This window comes from Conger conger, chromosome 13 (genome assembly GCF_963514075.1).
Source record: "Conger conger chromosome 13, fConCon1.1, whole genome shotgun sequence".
NCBI lineage: Eukaryota > Metazoa > Chordata > Actinopteri > Anguilliformes > Congridae > Conger > Conger conger.
In genome coordinates, this window is record NC_083772.1 from 31,343,446 (window position 1) to 31,360,220 (window position 16,775).

Below are 16,775 nucleotides of genomic sequence, written 5' to 3' on the forward strand. Positions count from 1 at the left end.
GAAAAATAACAGCCCAGACAAAAGAACATGTGAACCTCAACACTGCTCTGGACTCGTGTGAAAATCTGAGGGAGACCGAAGCATCTTTTGCACTCACGCACAGACACACACTTCATACACCCCGCAATATTTAGAGTAGAAAAAAACCAATGTAATTTACAACTGTCACACAATCTGTTTATACACTTAGATTATAATTCTGCACATAATTAAGACGTGAAGTGTAACGCACCTAGAAGTGTGGCCTTATGGAGCCGAGATTGGGGCACAGTGTAGTAGCACACACAAACACCCACCCCACAAATATACCCACACTCTCTCTCTCACATAGAAATGCAGATGTCACACCTGCACACACATAAAAACACACACGGGCTCTCACACACGCACACACGGGGAGAAGCCCTGCGTCTAAGCCGTTCTGCGTGAAGAATAACACAGAGGGACGGGGATGTTAACCTTAATCAAAACAGGAAATCCTGCGGATGGGCCATCCCGGGCCCCTCGCGCCCGGACGCTGGTTTCGTGTTTGCGAGGGCCGCACAATCTCAGGAAGCCGAGAGGGGCTCATCAAAGCGCGGGCAGACCGCGAACGCCACGGCTGGAATTCGCCGCGGGAAAAGAAGCTCCCATCATCCCATTGTTGGCTTTTCCTCCTGCTCATCGCTGGGCCCGGTCCGCCCCGGGCCCGCTGTGGTCCGCGGCCAGGGCCGCAGGTACGGCGCTAATCAGCCCGCATTCCTGCTGAGGAACATTCTTTCCACCGACACTCCCCCCCCCACCCCCACCGCTCCCCACAGGAAGAGGAAGGCACTCAGACCCTCTTCATTAGACAGGGTCAGGTGCTAATCATGTTCTGATTGGCCTTCACCCATAGTCATTGAAAGTGCAGGAATTGAGCAGACGGGACGCATTGATCTGAGAGAAAATGACACCTAGCACCTTCGATTGTAGTGATAATAAGCAAACAGACCAGCACCTCGTCAACGCATTTCCATACCTCATCCCCGATAATGAGTCAAATTCTATCGGAAGCTGAAGGTCCCACGGTGGACTTGACCTCTTGGTCTCTGTCTGTCTCTTGCTCTCTCTGTCGCTCTCCCTCTCTCACTTTCTATCTCTCTGCCTGTGCCTCTGTCTCTTCCTTGCTCTCTCACTCTCTCGCTCTCTCTCTCTCTTCCCTGGAGTTCATCATCAGCTGCAAGAAATGGTTTCCTTCCCCCCCAGAGATCACACTGCGGTGGAACAAACTGTTATCTGCAGTTTCACAAAGTGATTGTTGGATAATTCCTGTTTGTGGCTGCGCTCCAGTGTCTGAAACAAAGGCCCTCGGTCAGCAGCAGAAACATTTCGCAACAGAAGCGGGGAAAAACACCAGGGACATTGAGCATTAGGACGGACACACACACACACACACAGACACACATAGACAGTGTGAGAGAGGGAGAGAGAGAGAGAGAGAGAGAGAGTGAGTGAGAGTGAGAGAGTGAGAAGGGGGGGGGGGGGGGGTTGTACAAATACTGCCCTTATGGCACTGGAGTGTAAACATGGGAGACACCTGCTGTATGGAATAAGGGTGGAGTACAGGTTGGCCAATATCAATGAAAGGACCTACACTTCAATAATCTTACATACCTGCACATACACACATACAGTTAAAGTATTAGGAAAATTGTGTCAAGTGTATTGTTTTTCAAATTTGTATTTGAAAAGAAACAATGACTATGAGGCAAAATTCACCGTGTCTGTATTTACGGTTTCTTTTAAACAGACACTTAACTAAAATTATTTCAACAATGCCAATCGATCCTCCTATTCCAAGTCAGCATAAGTATTGGGACAAATGACCATGTAAAAGCTGTTTCAAATTTTAGAAGTTATATCTCACAAATGATTTATATAAACGGAGTGAGTGTGTGTCAGAGTTTGGGTTAATCCTTTGGAACTGCAGAGGGTACTTTATAACCTAAAAGCCACAAGACAAGAAACTGCAGATGAGAGCCAGAAAACCAAGAATGAGGATTAAGACAGTTTGAGGATGAAAGCAAATAAAAAAATCAATTGAAGCTATTGCCGAATGTTGGAATGTCCCAGAGAAGAAACTAACTACTGGAAAAATCCCAAATTGTTAGTTTGAGTGATAATCCCCATGCCTTGGGTGTGAAAGTATCACAGGACACAGTGTGCAGATGAATTACGGAGGCTACACTTGGAGAAGTAAGCCTCTCTTCAGCAGCAAGAAAGGAAAGGGGAGAATGGAATATATAAAAAATAAAAATAAAGAGGAGTCTGAGGAGTTTTGGAGACAAGCCTTATGGACAGATGATAGAAAGATAAGCCTTTACCAGAGTGATGGAAAGGTGGAAGTGGAGAGAGAGGGACTGCTCTGGACCCTCTGCAAACTATTTCACCTGTCAGGCATGGTGGAGGCAGTGTGATGGCATGGGCCTGTATGGCTGCATCTGGAGCCAGTTTAATGGTCTTTATTGACAGACTGATAACCAGTGATGGCAGCAACAGAATGACAGCTGAAGTGTACAGAAACATATAGTCCACCAATATTCTGAGAAATGCCACCACACTCATTGGACGGGAGTTGATCATGCAGCAAGACAACAAACCAAAAGATACGGCAAACCCAGCCAAGGTTATTCGCCAGATTTAAATACCACTGAACATGCTTTTCACATGGTCTTAAGGAAACTGGAGTCTGAAACACACAGTAACTGAAAGAGGCAATAGTAAACGCTTGGCAGACGATCTCAATGGATCACATCATGATGGTCCTGATTTTATCATGATTATGAAAGTATGCAATACTGATCTTGCAAGTTATTAAATGTGTCAAAACATACTTTGTCCTAATACGTTTGCTGACTTGAAACAGGGGGGCTTATTGAATGGATCTGTTGTAATATAAACTCAGTGAGCACTTTATTAGGTATTTATCAGACTTATTTTTTAGACTTCTACTACTGTAGCCTATCCACTTCTACCTATCCAGTTATGATGTGTTGTGTTCAGAGACGCTCTCCTGCATACCACTGTTGTAATATGTGGTTATTTGCATTACAGTCACCTTCCCGTCAGCTTTGACCAGTTTGGCCATTCTTCTCTGACATCTCTCATTAACAAGGGCGTTTCTGTCTGCAGAAATGCCGGTCACTGGAATTGTTTTGTTTTTTGCACCATTCTTTGCAAACTCTAGAGACTAGTGCGTGTGAATATCCCAGGAGATCAGCAGTTTCAAAAGAGTGGTTCTTGCATGTGGCCCATTGTCTTGCTGGACAATCTCAGCTTAGCCTGGAAAGGACAACCAGACAACCAATAGGCAGTATACTCTATAATGTGGGCAGTATACTCTATGATGTGGGGCAGTATGCTCTATAATGTGGGCAGTATACTCTATGATGTGGGGCAGTATACTCTATAATGTGGGCAGTATACTCTATAATGCGGGGAAGTATACTCTATAATGTGGGGCAGTATACTCTATAATGTGGGGCAGTATACTCTATAATGTGAGGCAGTATACTATATAATGTGGGGCAGTATCCTCTATAATATGGGACAGTATACTCTATAATATGGGGCAGTATACTCTATAATGTGGGGCAGTATCCTCTATAATATGGGGCAGAATCCTCAATAATATGGGGCAGTATACTCTATAATATGGGGCAGTATACTCTATAATGTGGGGCAGTATCCTCTATAATATGGGGCAGAATCCTCTATAATATGGGGTAGTATACTCTATAATGTGGGCCAGTATCCTCTATAATATGGGGCAGTATACTCTATAATGTGAGGCAGTATACTCTATAATGTGGGGCAGTATCCTCTATAATATGGGACAGTATACTCTATAATATGGGACAGTATGCTCTATAATATGGGGCAGTATACTCTATAATGTGGGGCAGTATCCTCTATAATATGGGGCAGAATCCTCTATAATATGGGGCAGTATACTCTATAATATGGGGCAGTATACTCTATAATGTGGGGCAGTATCCTCTATAATATGGGGCAGAATCCTCTATAATATGGGGTAGTATACTCTATAATGTAGGGCAGTATACTTAATAATGTGGGACAGTGGGATTAGAGGTCCAGCTCATTGCCTGACCAGGGTTGTCTCTATAGCGGTTTCATTAGCTAACGAAGCTCATTTCTCAAACTCACCACTGAAACCTAACTCACCCTGGACGCTAGCTGCAAAAGAAATCATCATTTATCTGGTGCCATGGTAACTACCAGCATTACATAAACAGAAACAACATTCTCCCCACATTCATAAATGCCAACAAGCATATTGGCCCACTGACATCTACGTAGGCAGAGACACATACAAACGCGCGCACACACACACACATAAAATGTGCTTAGTTTTGCACCCTCTTGTAGATGATGACCTCAGTCTTGGCACTGCTGTCTCGGACCGTGGACAGACTGAAGCCTTTGTCTGCGCTCCCTATCTATAACTCAATGACCTTTGAAAAGAAAAAAAAAAAAGATTTTTTTATTTATAAAGGGTAAGGTTAGCTCATTGTTCTGTGTTGGTACGCTTTCCCTGCCGTAAACAGTGTGCGGTTCCCAGGCGTGCGGAGGCCCCACCCGAGCTGTTCCCACACTCGGTCAGGGTCAGAGCGTTATCTCGCTTTCTGACCCTGCCCGCGTAACGCCACGCAAGCAGACCTGCGCCGTCGGCCCGCTCAAAAGCTGCAGGAGCCCTAAACCGTCATAGCGACCATATACCATTCCTTTCACATTCGGCTGTATAACCTACGCCACAGCCGAAGCCAACAGACAGGAAATCATAAATCATAAATACACCTCCACCGCCCAACCCAGTCCTGTCTCAGCATCCTCGTGCTGGCTGCCCGTCAAAATGGACTTTCAGAATTGACTCTCAGACTCTTTTCTTGGTTAGTAAGACTTGAAATGGCCGGACCTACCTGCCTAAACGAGCCTCTCCTTTCCACCACTCTCACATTCTTAGGCCAATTCCCTCAAGACTCCTTTCTCTGGAATGCCTTCTGACCACTGGAGGCTTCCCCAAAAGATTCAATTGGGTCTTAAAACTCACTGCCACCAGTTGACATGTTTGCAATGCCTGCAAACGTGAAAAATATGTTTCCATATTCTGTAGTGTGTTATTATGATTTGTATGCATGTTTTTCTCATTAATCTTTTTTTATGACTTTGCTTTAATATATGTTACTTTACACTTCATAATTCAAATTCTGTTGGAAATAAAAGCAATACAAATGTACAAGCGATCTTCCAGGGTTTTGTATGGGACAGAGAGTTTGTGCAAGACCACCTCCCAGAACACTGTTATGGTACAGTCCAAAACAGACTAATGGGAGTCGAAGGCACATGTAGTTTAAACACAGCCCACAACCTCTAGGTCTGGGCACTGCACTTTACCTCCACTAGGGGCAACCTCTCCACTGTTTAGCAGCTGATTGGGATGTTGCTCATCTCTATGGCTACAAGAACTTGGAGGGTGAAAGACTCAGCGTCTCATGCAGGGACAGAACAGGAGGAGGAGACAGAGAAAGTTGAGACTGTCAGTCACAGCTACAGAATTTACCAGTGCTCACACACACACACACACAAACATACACATATGTAGACACATTTGCAAGTGAACCTGCAGGTATGCTAACACAAGACACATTGACATGGTGCCTCATACAAACATAGTACATAGTACACAAAAAAAGCACACATACACACACTAATGTACACATACAGATACACACATGCACACAAATTGTATAAAAAGGCACACGCACTCTCACTCTCATACACATACACATGCATGTACTTGTACATACAGCAGACACTGTCACGTGCGCAAAAAATGCAGACGCACATGCATGCCTAAGGACACATACACATGCACACATTTCTGTTTGCGAATGCAAGAATGGCATACAATTTTCAGTACTGTTATTTTCACATTTGGAAGTTTTCTACAAGTGCTAAAGGAACGCATTTCTTTTAACGGTAAATTCCAGTTTTAAAATAAAACGAATTAATTAATTTAAAAAAAGGTTTATAAATAACGAGAAAAGGAAACATACCTACAGCCTAAAAAATGTAGTGCAAGTCATTTCCAAGTGCAACTACGTAAATTAATTCAGCATGTCAGCAAGTATGAATGATAAACAAGCGCTCTTTTTTCTTCTTTTCGCAGGTTAATTACAGATAATACGAGAGCTTAGGCCGCAGTTGTGAATAACCGGGCCTGGGTCACCGCCCCGGGAGAAATGCGGTTCGCTCGCTCGTCCGCCGAACTCCGCGAACGAGCGGAGGAGAGGGAGCCGAGCGCACGGAGCGGCACGGCGCGGCGGGACTTCCCCAAACAACGGCGGTTTAATAGGCTCCCTCTCCCCACACCCGCTCCCCGCACCTTCTAAATGGCCCGATCCATTAACCCTTTTGAATTTGGCTCATAATGGGGCTGCAGCAGACAAACAGTTGATGCATGGCCCATTGCACAATGCCAGCGCACTCTTCAGGAATGGAGCGCTGACAGGCGGGGAGAATGCAGGCGCACACAGCTTTCACACACGGCTCATTCAAACGCCATTTCACAGAGCTGCGTTCCCCTTCCTCCAGTAATATCTGCCTTTCATTCATTTTCCCTTCATTGTGCGGAGAATAAACATACAGTTCCATAGCGGTGGAAGTCATCACAGGAGTCAAATAAGTTATCAAAACATTATAATATATATTATAATAATTACAATAACCATGACAGTGAGAATTATGAGAACTGAATTTTCTGTGAGGACTATTTTCATAATTTAATCATCAATGCTTTTATTTAATTTGTATTTTTTTTTTTATCTTCAATTGGAATACAATGCGTGCATGTAAAGTGTTGACATATTCCCAAAAAAATTTGACTACATTAAATAATGATTCAAACTGGAATTATTCCACCAATTCCCTGAATATACTTATTATGTGACCCACAGCCCCCAGAGCAAAAGGTGAAAATTTCATAACGTGAATTATCTAAATAAAAAGAGAAACACAATATAGCACAAAATGACCCAATGTTTCAAAATGACTCCAGACCCTACTGCTTTAATTACATCACTTAACCGATAAATGGGCCTTTGCAGACACTTACATCTGGCATTCACACTGCTAAATCCAGCCCACTACAGCCCTGTATATCCCAAACACACAGACATATAGAAACGCACATAAATAAAAACACAGGAACATACGTACATGTATACATTCAAAACACACATACACATACACTCATATTTGTGAGGCGTGGATTAATTGGCCATTGCAGGATGTAAAAACAAGAGAAATTACAGTATAATCTGACCGCTGTCACATGGCAACATCAGCTGTCATCTTTCAAGTTTTTATGAAACTTATTATGAAACTGGTCCCAGTGACATAATCATCACGAGACTCCAGTTCAGAAAGACAGAATAAGGGACCTAGCTGTGGTGGTGAAGCAGGGAAGGCAGCAATCCATCCTGCTCCTAGTGCGCACTCCCATCACAGTCAACCTCCATACAAGTCACTTTCTGCTTTTAAACGCACACTTTTTTACATTCACGTGCTTGTGGGATTTCTCACTTTCCTGTCCCTGGCTTTCTGCTGCCCACCTTGACTAATTTCTGACCATCTTTTACAGCATGACTCCAAATCAGCACTTCAGATGCATTGTGGGAACTGTTACACTCAAGCGCCAATCCCGCATGTTCACTCGTGGGACCAGATCGTGCAGTGACGCACAGTCGTGCGTTCTGGATCCAAGGGAAAGTTTAAATTCTCAAACAGAAAGCTGCACCACTTATCCTGTCTGAGTTTGCATGTAAAGGTGTGAGCTTGTCCATGTGGCTGTAAAGATTCCAGCGTTCGCCTGGATGAAAGCCTGACAGATCTAGCGATGTTAGCCCGCTCCTCAGCTCAATCTCTCGACCCTCTCAGCACTGATCCAGGAACAGGCCCTGCTTTTGCCTCACTTTTTTTTTTCCCCCTTCAGTTTTATTATTTGAAGGCCGTGTTGAAATCATACCAGCTCAAACAAACACACAAAGAGATGTTCTGCAGGACACAGTGGGTGTAAGGAGGCCACGGTGTGTATTTAAAAGGACCTTTCCACATAGATGCACACTGAAAGTATTTACTGGCAGGGCTGTTATAAGGAGTCTGGGAATTTAAATATTCAATGTTGACATTGTGCAGATCTGGCTGGAGGCCAAGTAGATTCGGCCCCCAGGGACCCAGAGCCAAACGGCCCTCCACATTCTCTCCCTCTGACTTAATAGGTAGAAATCTTCTTCTTACATCTTGAGTAAATAATAATCTTTAAATACGCCTCAAATTATCCCCTATTCTCAGATTGTAAGTAATGATTTAAAGCCATGCCTGGAACGGTGCTGTGGCCCCTGCTCCACTCACAAATTCCTGCACTTTATTTTTAGCACACAGTCAATCGCTCAATATTAGCCATTCCAAACCGCGGCTAAACTGGCAATGGCTTTTCAATCTTCGCTGTCACTGCATGTCGTCTGTGTGTGTGTGTGTGTGTGTGTGTGTGTGTGTGTGTGTGTGTGTGTGTGTGTGTGTGTGTGAGAGAGTGTGTGTGTGTGTGTGAGAGAGAGAGAGAGAGAGAGAGAGAGAGGGAGAGAGAAAGAGAGAGATTTTAAAAACTGCATTATTTCTTCAGTAATTATTATTGAGAAAAACTATTGATTTAGGTTGAAAATGAAATCAGAGAAAATTAATGCAATTCCTTGTGTTATGACACAAACTGTCATCATGCAGAGCAGCAGTCTGACCCAAAGAGCAGCAGTCTGACCCAAAGAGCAGCCTTAACACCAACTGTGATGTATGGCAATTATCTACATATGAACAACAGCCCAATGTAAGGACACGTATTATTTTATGTGACCAGGAAATAATATTGCTTTACCATTAAGATCAGTTTCAATCTAATGCCTAGTGATCTTAAAATACAGTCAATTCAATAGAGAAATATAATAATGATAATAACTATTATTGTTCTTCTTCATATTTTTATTATTAATTATTATTAATGTTATTATTTCTTTTTTAAAATTACTATTACTATTTTATTATTATTTTTATTATGAACTTTATCAAAAACATTTCGAAAAGGTGCACAAAACGTTGGACAGTGGCACTGAAGAAAATTACGGAAGTTTACTAATAAAGTGGATGTTAAGCTGTCAGTTCCACAAGACTTATTCCTCATTTACTTTACTTAGTGGCCTTGTGTGTTGTGAAATGTCCATTAGTACAAGCAAGACAAAGCCAATTGCAACAGAAAATCACGATTTAAATACATTAAAGTTGTGCATAAGAGATTTTCTTAAATATGTAATGTTATTTTAACACAATAACTTATCTACGAAATGTGAAGAGCATGAAAACACTGAATCGAGTATTTAATACATGAATCTTCAAAACATATCACCTTAGAACATCACAATCTAACCTAATTTCGATGCTGCGAAGTGATGAACTGCTTCCACGCAGTGTAAACGTCCCTGCCACTGTGAAGACTTCTCTCTTGGCGAGGGAGAGTTGCATGAAAAGTTGCTATATACAGCGGCTGTGGGTTTTATTGTGAACAGAAAATTAAATACACAATAATATGACCACTGAGGCGTGTGGTGCTTTATAAAACGGATAACACCCACGACCTCAGCAAGTAAGTTTACCCTCACAATAATGTTTCTGAGGATAAAGGAAATTATTTTTCTAAACATTATACTTAAACATTTCTGAATTATTTCCTTAACTACCACCTGATATTTAAAGCGTCATGAAGAAAAATAGCCTATAGCCGAGACTGCTGCTCTAATATCAACCCTACCCCCAAATTATATTGTGGTTTTATAGATATACAAAGTATTATAGTAATCGTTTACACGGGATTAAAGTATTGCTCCAATAAACATGACTTCAAGCATCGCTTTTAAAACAAAAACAAAATAGAAATTGGTTACAACTACTGATTATCCTTTTGCATATAGTATTTTCACATCTGTAGGTTTTGGTTCCTGGATGTATAACAAATGAAGCAAAACATAATTACAATAAATAGTTAAAGGAGTCGGAAACAACCATAAGTATTTATTCGAGTAAATAGCAAACTGTGGGAATAGCCCCCAAATCAGTATTTATTCGCCCTGCAGGACATTAGGGAAGTTACAATTGACTCATTCCTTAACTGCAGATATTAGCGATGCAAAGAAAAAAAAAAGTTAACACGTAATGCTTAACAAATAAGCGTTTGGCTAGAAAGTGCGCGTCAGTGTCAAACTGTCCCCAAACTTTCTTGCCCTCAAGACAGCGGTTAATTCAGCACCACAAATATATTTATCCGATAGAGATAAATAAAACAGCCAATACAAGCAGCACGGTAACATCTGAAACATTACATTTCGTAACGTGATCATCCATTTTCACTTGTTGCACAATCCCAGAAACATCATATTCAAACATTGTTTTTATAATTACGACAATCACAAAGTGACGCCACGCGTTTTAAACAGTGTGGAACGATAATACATATGCGAATACTATTTTACTGACAATAAAAAGAAAGGCAATGTGTTAGATCTTCCAGTATGCTAGCCTACTCGATACGGTTTACAACGTTCCCGTTAATATGAGATTGTAAAGTTATAACTCGGTTACCAGGTACCTGTAAATATTTAAATATTCATGTCAATATTTTTCTGTCTTTAGTTTCCGGTACCAGCTTTAACCCACCTGCCTTTTCAAAGCTGCTGCTGCTGCAAATTGAAGTAACCAGGACCCAAGCGCGTGCGAAAGCGGTGTCACAGAACCGGACAGGCAAGTTACGCTACAGCGCCCACTACGTGCAAAGCAACGCCGTTAAGAACAAAATCCCAGAAAAGTTCCTTTCACATTTACAGATATACAACTTTGCGTTACTATTTCGGGCAATTCCATCTAACGGACTTTGCAAAGAGGTTTTCGCCTAAACGGCGATTGCGATGTCATTCCGAACCCACACTTGTTTCTCATTTACAAGGCTGCTAAGTGTCTACAACTCGCGGAGAGGTCAGCGCCTACTGATATTAATGTAAAGAATACAGGTTGTAACTATGTTTAGATGTGAAAGAATTTATATCATAGATATCATGTACAAAATGGCAGTTTCAAACGGCATAGAAAGGGATAGTGCACCTACTCGTGGCCAGTTTCCGTGCCCTGCCTTTGGACCTCATGGTGCCAGTCTTTCGGCGTGGGTTTGTTTGATTTTTCTTGGATCTTTTCCTCCTTTTTCTTTTTTCTCTGTTCCTCTCTCTGTTTCTCTCAATCCAGACTCGCTATCTCTCCAGCATTGTCAGTTTGGACACCTTCGCACATGCGCATAGCCAAACTGCCAGCGCCGCCAAAAAGTTTGGAACGATTTATCACTTGATATTACTGATCTTGTCAGATGGCAATCGCTGAGAGATCCCCTTTCGTGTCAGATCTTCAAAGATCACTGAGTCAGAAACATAGCCGTTCGCTGCCCAAGATACGCGGAGAACCAGACACATTAATTATAATGAACTATTTCAAACAGCTACAATGCATACTTTATGCTTAAATTAAATCACATTAATCACTGTTCAGCTAAATTACACATTTAAAACGTTTTCATTAAACGTTTTATATATTTTAATTGTGTTTTTTGACCATCATTACGATTATTCTAAAATGAATGAAAAGTTTACCCCTCCCCCAGCGTGTGGAGAGGTGGGGATTCGGAACCGACATCTCTAATAAAACGCTGCCCATGTTTTGCGGTGGTGACAATTATTAATCTGTAAAGTACTCTGAATTATTGCGTCTTACTGTGCGTGCGCATAAATGCCATTGCTGGCGGGGTAGTCTAATTAATATCCCAAAACCTGGTGATAAATGTTGCTTCGGTGTTTAAATCTTGTGCTAACATTTAATAATCAGAAAAGGGTCCTTGTGGTCATATCCCTTGATTCATAATTGTAAGTCATGCTGTATTATCTGTAGACAGGGCAGTCTGCAGTATAACTAGAAATGAACGACAAAATCCGTTCATGTATTATTGCTTCTAGTCCTTAATAATATACCTTGGCTTTCGTTATTTAAAACTGACTGTTATTTAAAAGTTATGAAATAACATTTGTTCAGATGCAACTCAATAAAGATAACGTGAAAGCTATGAGGTATGAATAGACGCAGTATAGCATTAGGCTAGCATAGCTAAAGCCTGAGGAAATAATGAAAATAATCTGATAGCTCATAAAAAACTTGGAGGAGATAATATTAGGCTAATGGGGCATGGACTCTTGTAAAACAGGTTGTAGCTCCTGTCCTTGCGTCATTGTGCAAACCTTGAAGCCAGATGAGAGGTAGTATATAAATAAAACTGCGTCAACAATTTAGCAATAGCGCATAAATTGCGTTATAGCATCTGCTATCAGCAAGTTGATTCCAAATCCCCACAATTCAATGAAATATTCTCTGCCCCACGTTCTGGTGCAACAGTCGATGGGCTTCTCATGCTTTTGTGCCGCACGTGCACTTGAAACAATTCAGTCGACGCTACAGCACTTCGCCTACACATTTAGAAGAAAAAAATTAACGTGACCTTCACCCTGAATGTTAAAACTAAAATATAAACTTCGTTTCATTTCAGGTTATTGTGTTTTGGACGTTTTTTTATGTATGCATATTTCGAAGTGCTGTGCTATTTTTATATCAGCAAATTCATCGTTTAATATTCAAATAGAAAATATTCAATGAGGTAAAGACGTATGTGAACACTCACTACAGAAATTGGTCTCCACAGTACTATGATATCAAGCCTGAAGGGATATCTACATTTTCTTTTTTTTACTATACAACGCATAGCCTACATCGCTGCTATTCGGATCATAAATATAAACTTCATTATTTTACAGTAGTTAAATTTCGCTTTACAAAAAAAGAAAAAAGATTTAAACGATTCTGTTAAATATTACAGTGTTGGAAAGGCAGGCACTGCAGGAAGCTGAATTTCAACCCCACAGCCGCAGCTCCAGGCAGCGCGCTCAATTAGCCTAAATGGAAACAGTTTTCATTCATTGCAATAACTCACTGTTCTCCAGACTACTTTCAGAATACATACTTTATTATGATACGCTGACCCCGTGGCTCGGAATGCCAGGACCGGGGAGTGGCGGAGAGATCTGTACAGCCCTGTGGGTTGTAATTATTAGAAATTAATTGGGTTCAGGACCCTGGCTAGTATAGCTAAATTAATAGCTTGTCCTATAGTTCAAATGTAAACCTTGTCCCAAAAGGAGGGACAGAAAATGTAAACGGCCGCAAAACGTATCTTAACATTTTGCTTAATTCTTTAGGCTATTTATTACGTTGCATTATGCAAAGAGTAGCCTATATAGTACGGCGTGTCTTTTAAACAAAACTGCCAGCCTATTTTTAAGTACTTTGTTGTATTTGTGAGGTAATTTAGGGGTTAAAATAAAAACATAATTTGTGTAGTCGGAGCTGTCGCGCCAGTCTAAAAGTGAAAAGGGAGCCTCAGGCACAAGGAAATTACCGCGCGCCCGCGTGACCTTTGAGAGAGGTAATCAATCAAGTGATCAACAGGGATATTTATCAATGCTACATCCGGCTTGGTACTTTACTAAAATAAAATAAAAAGATGAGCAATACCTATATCTTAGTTTAAACTGCATTAATTAGTTCACAGTACGTTATTAGGCTACAGCTTATGTTGTCAGGTATTATATTCGATGTAATGTTTCCATTTTGATTTATTTTGTTTCGTCTATTAGCTTACACAAACAATATTATTATCGTTTTATTATTTTAATTATAATAATCGCAATTAATGTTGAAGATTTACAATGTGTCCTGTTTCCACGAGGTAGGCCTATAGCTACCTGCTTTCGCAAAAACGCGTATCTATTTTATGTTATTAATTCTGATTTGTATGATAAATCATTTGGTTGTGTTTGTTAAAAAGGGGTACATTTTATCATCAAGATGGCCTATTTGTATTTACATTTTAGTGCGAATCAGCTCAAAAGAGGGAACTCGAGATCTAATTAATATGAATGCATTGGCATCGTTTCCTACTATTATTCAGTGGTAATAATTCATATGTCTGATGTAAAAATATTTTGTCAGGAGTGGAGCTCTGGACTGAAGAAACACGGTCCCGGGGGCGCAGTGCCCCTACGTGGAGACTAAAGTAAAGCAAACTGGAGCAGACCTGTGCATGCACGTTTACACCGCAATATGGAGCCCACCAGCGCACCTCATTGCAGACCACAAGCCCTTTGGCCAGTTTACCATTTGAAATAACCTAGGCAGCATTTAGCTACTTACACCGCAACGCACCGGAGAAAGAATAAAAATGAATACAACATAGAACGATCATTTAAATGCTATAAAAATGTTAATGTTATAAAAAAAGAAATAGCCTGCACGTTCCACTATCAAAAACATTTTAAATATATTGAAATTATTTGCTCACGTTTTGTGGCGTATTTCGATTTGCTGTGTCGGAATATACACTAACATTCCAAAAATAATAAATATCGGCATGAACGAACTATTAAACTGTGAGAAAATAAAGGTGCAATGCAATTGTTTAAAAATACCACGCTGAGTTATTATGCAAATTCAAAGCTTAAGATTCAAAATTCATATTTCCACAGTAGGCTAGCTTAATATTTTGAATGAAAAACAGTTTATATAGCTACGCAATAATAAAAAATGCCTTTGTCCCAGCATGGATTAACTCATCTATTGTTCACCTAAAACATTTAATGACTTTTTATTATTAAATTGAACGAAACAACTAAGTATTTGGTGTATTTTATTTAAGTACTTTCAACCTTCAGTATAATTACCTTATTGTCATCTTATTGTCTTGAAAGTTATTTATATTTTTAAGTTTTTTTTATATGGGTAAAAACATGTTACCTCTTTCAGGTCTTGCTTTTGTGGCAAAGTATGGAATTCACTTTTGAGTAAAAATCTATTTTCATGATTTCTTTGTTACATTTATTTTTAAAATATAATGATTTGGTCTGAAGAGACTAGAGAGTGGCTATGGGTCAAAGCCTGTCCCTCCAAACACCTTAATTTGGAGAAAGCACCGCACATACGAAGGAACTGGTTTACAACTGCCACCCTATCCACTCCGCTCCTTCAGGTGTTCAGTAGTGAACTTTCAGAAAGAAGAAAGGAAATAAAACGACTTTAAAAGGGAATAGTTTTGGAGATGAAACTGGACACAGGAGCTGAGAGCGAAGTCACGGTGGACATCGTACAGACGGTCCCTCTGGGCTGACGAACAACAACCAACAAAGAGCAAATAAACATGACGTCGTTTCTCCAGCAGGAAGAAGCCGGAGGAAATATGTACAATAGTTCCATTCATATTTCATAATGGGCTGAAGAGACGGCCGTTGAAACCGCCGGGGTGCATGGCACTGTGTGCACGGGAGGGGGGAAACCTGTGTTCGGTCACTGAAAAGTCAGCAAAGAAAACACCCTTCCTCCCTCAATTTGAAACAATTCCTCATTTTATTTGAACTCGTTTGCACTGCGCGTTGGGGTTAAGTGGAAGGGATTGTATCGCTAATGTGAATTTCTCAAACAGGGGAAGGGGCAGCGGGATATGTCAAAATGTGACAGCTGAGGCTGTTTATTGGTTTAAAAAAACCCTATGAAATAACCAAGCAATCATTTCACCTGGCCGTGGAAAACCTATTGCTGTCTTACCCAGCGGTCGATAGGCCAACATCATATTTTAGTGAACCTACATTTTAATAATGTGGATCAATCAGGTTCCATACAAAAATAGTTTTTCCACATCATGTCCGTTCGCTGGTTTTTATACAGTGAAAACAGTACACTTTTCTTTTATCAAATGTAACTCACAGTAACAGCAACAACCCAAGAGTGTGGAGCATAACCAGATGAAAAGTAGCTATTCCTGGAGGTGTTTATGTTCATGCACATATGCTCTCAGACAAAGCTGATAATTATTTTCTGCCTTCAGTTTTATATCTCTGCGCCATATTTTTTAAATTAGCATACAACTACTTTTCCATTCATGCTAAGTCAACTATGCCAACATTTGTGCGAGATCACAGGCCTTTTGGCCTGCAGGAATAAAATAAATAAATAAATAATAAAAGCGATTAGCTTTATAGCGTGAATAAAAGGACAGTAAATGAGCGCATTGTTTTCTGAGTCGTCTTGGAGAGCATCATTAGAGATTGTTTTCTGAGTCGTCTTGGAAAGCATCATTAGAGAAGAGTACATGGTTGCTCACCTCAAGGAAAATCAGTGTAAACCCTGAAGATTAATCATCATTAATTACTCTCAGATTTATTCTTAATGTGGCATCATTCTGATGTCATTTTATTCCACTTTAACACACTTACATGCCTGTAATTTACATTTGTCAAAAAGATTTGGGTAAAATGTAGACATTTCCCAGCACATATTCCAGTACACTGTAGTTGTTGTGTGTTCTGAGGATTTAGACCGTATTAGATCAGTAGTAAAATACAAAACATGAATTTACAAAGATGTTTTTCGTAAGACTGCAGTAATAGAGAGCCTATTTATAACTGGATTAGCAAAGCAAACCCCCTTCACTTCTGCTGGTGTGGCCCTTGAATGAGGTCATCACACTCTGGCTCACATCGTGATTCTGAAAGGTCCAT

General features: G+C 40.6%; 1 protein-coding gene across 1 annotated transcript in view; it reads right to left on the bottom strand.

Annotated features, from left to right (window-relative positions):
• mecom (MDS1 and EVI1 complex locus) overlaps nucleotides 1-11,347 on the bottom strand; it is a 137,302-nt gene extending 125,955 nt beyond the window's left edge. Inside the window, exon 1 of the mRNA XM_061217114.1 lies at nucleotides 11,243-11,347. Coding sequence (XP_061073098.1) covers nucleotides 11,243-11,279 — 37 coding nt within the window. The 5' untranslated portion in view covers nucleotides 11,280-11,347. The remainder of the gene's footprint in view (nucleotides 1-11,242) is intronic.
• Nucleotides 11,348-16,775: the final 5,428 nt, after the last annotated feature.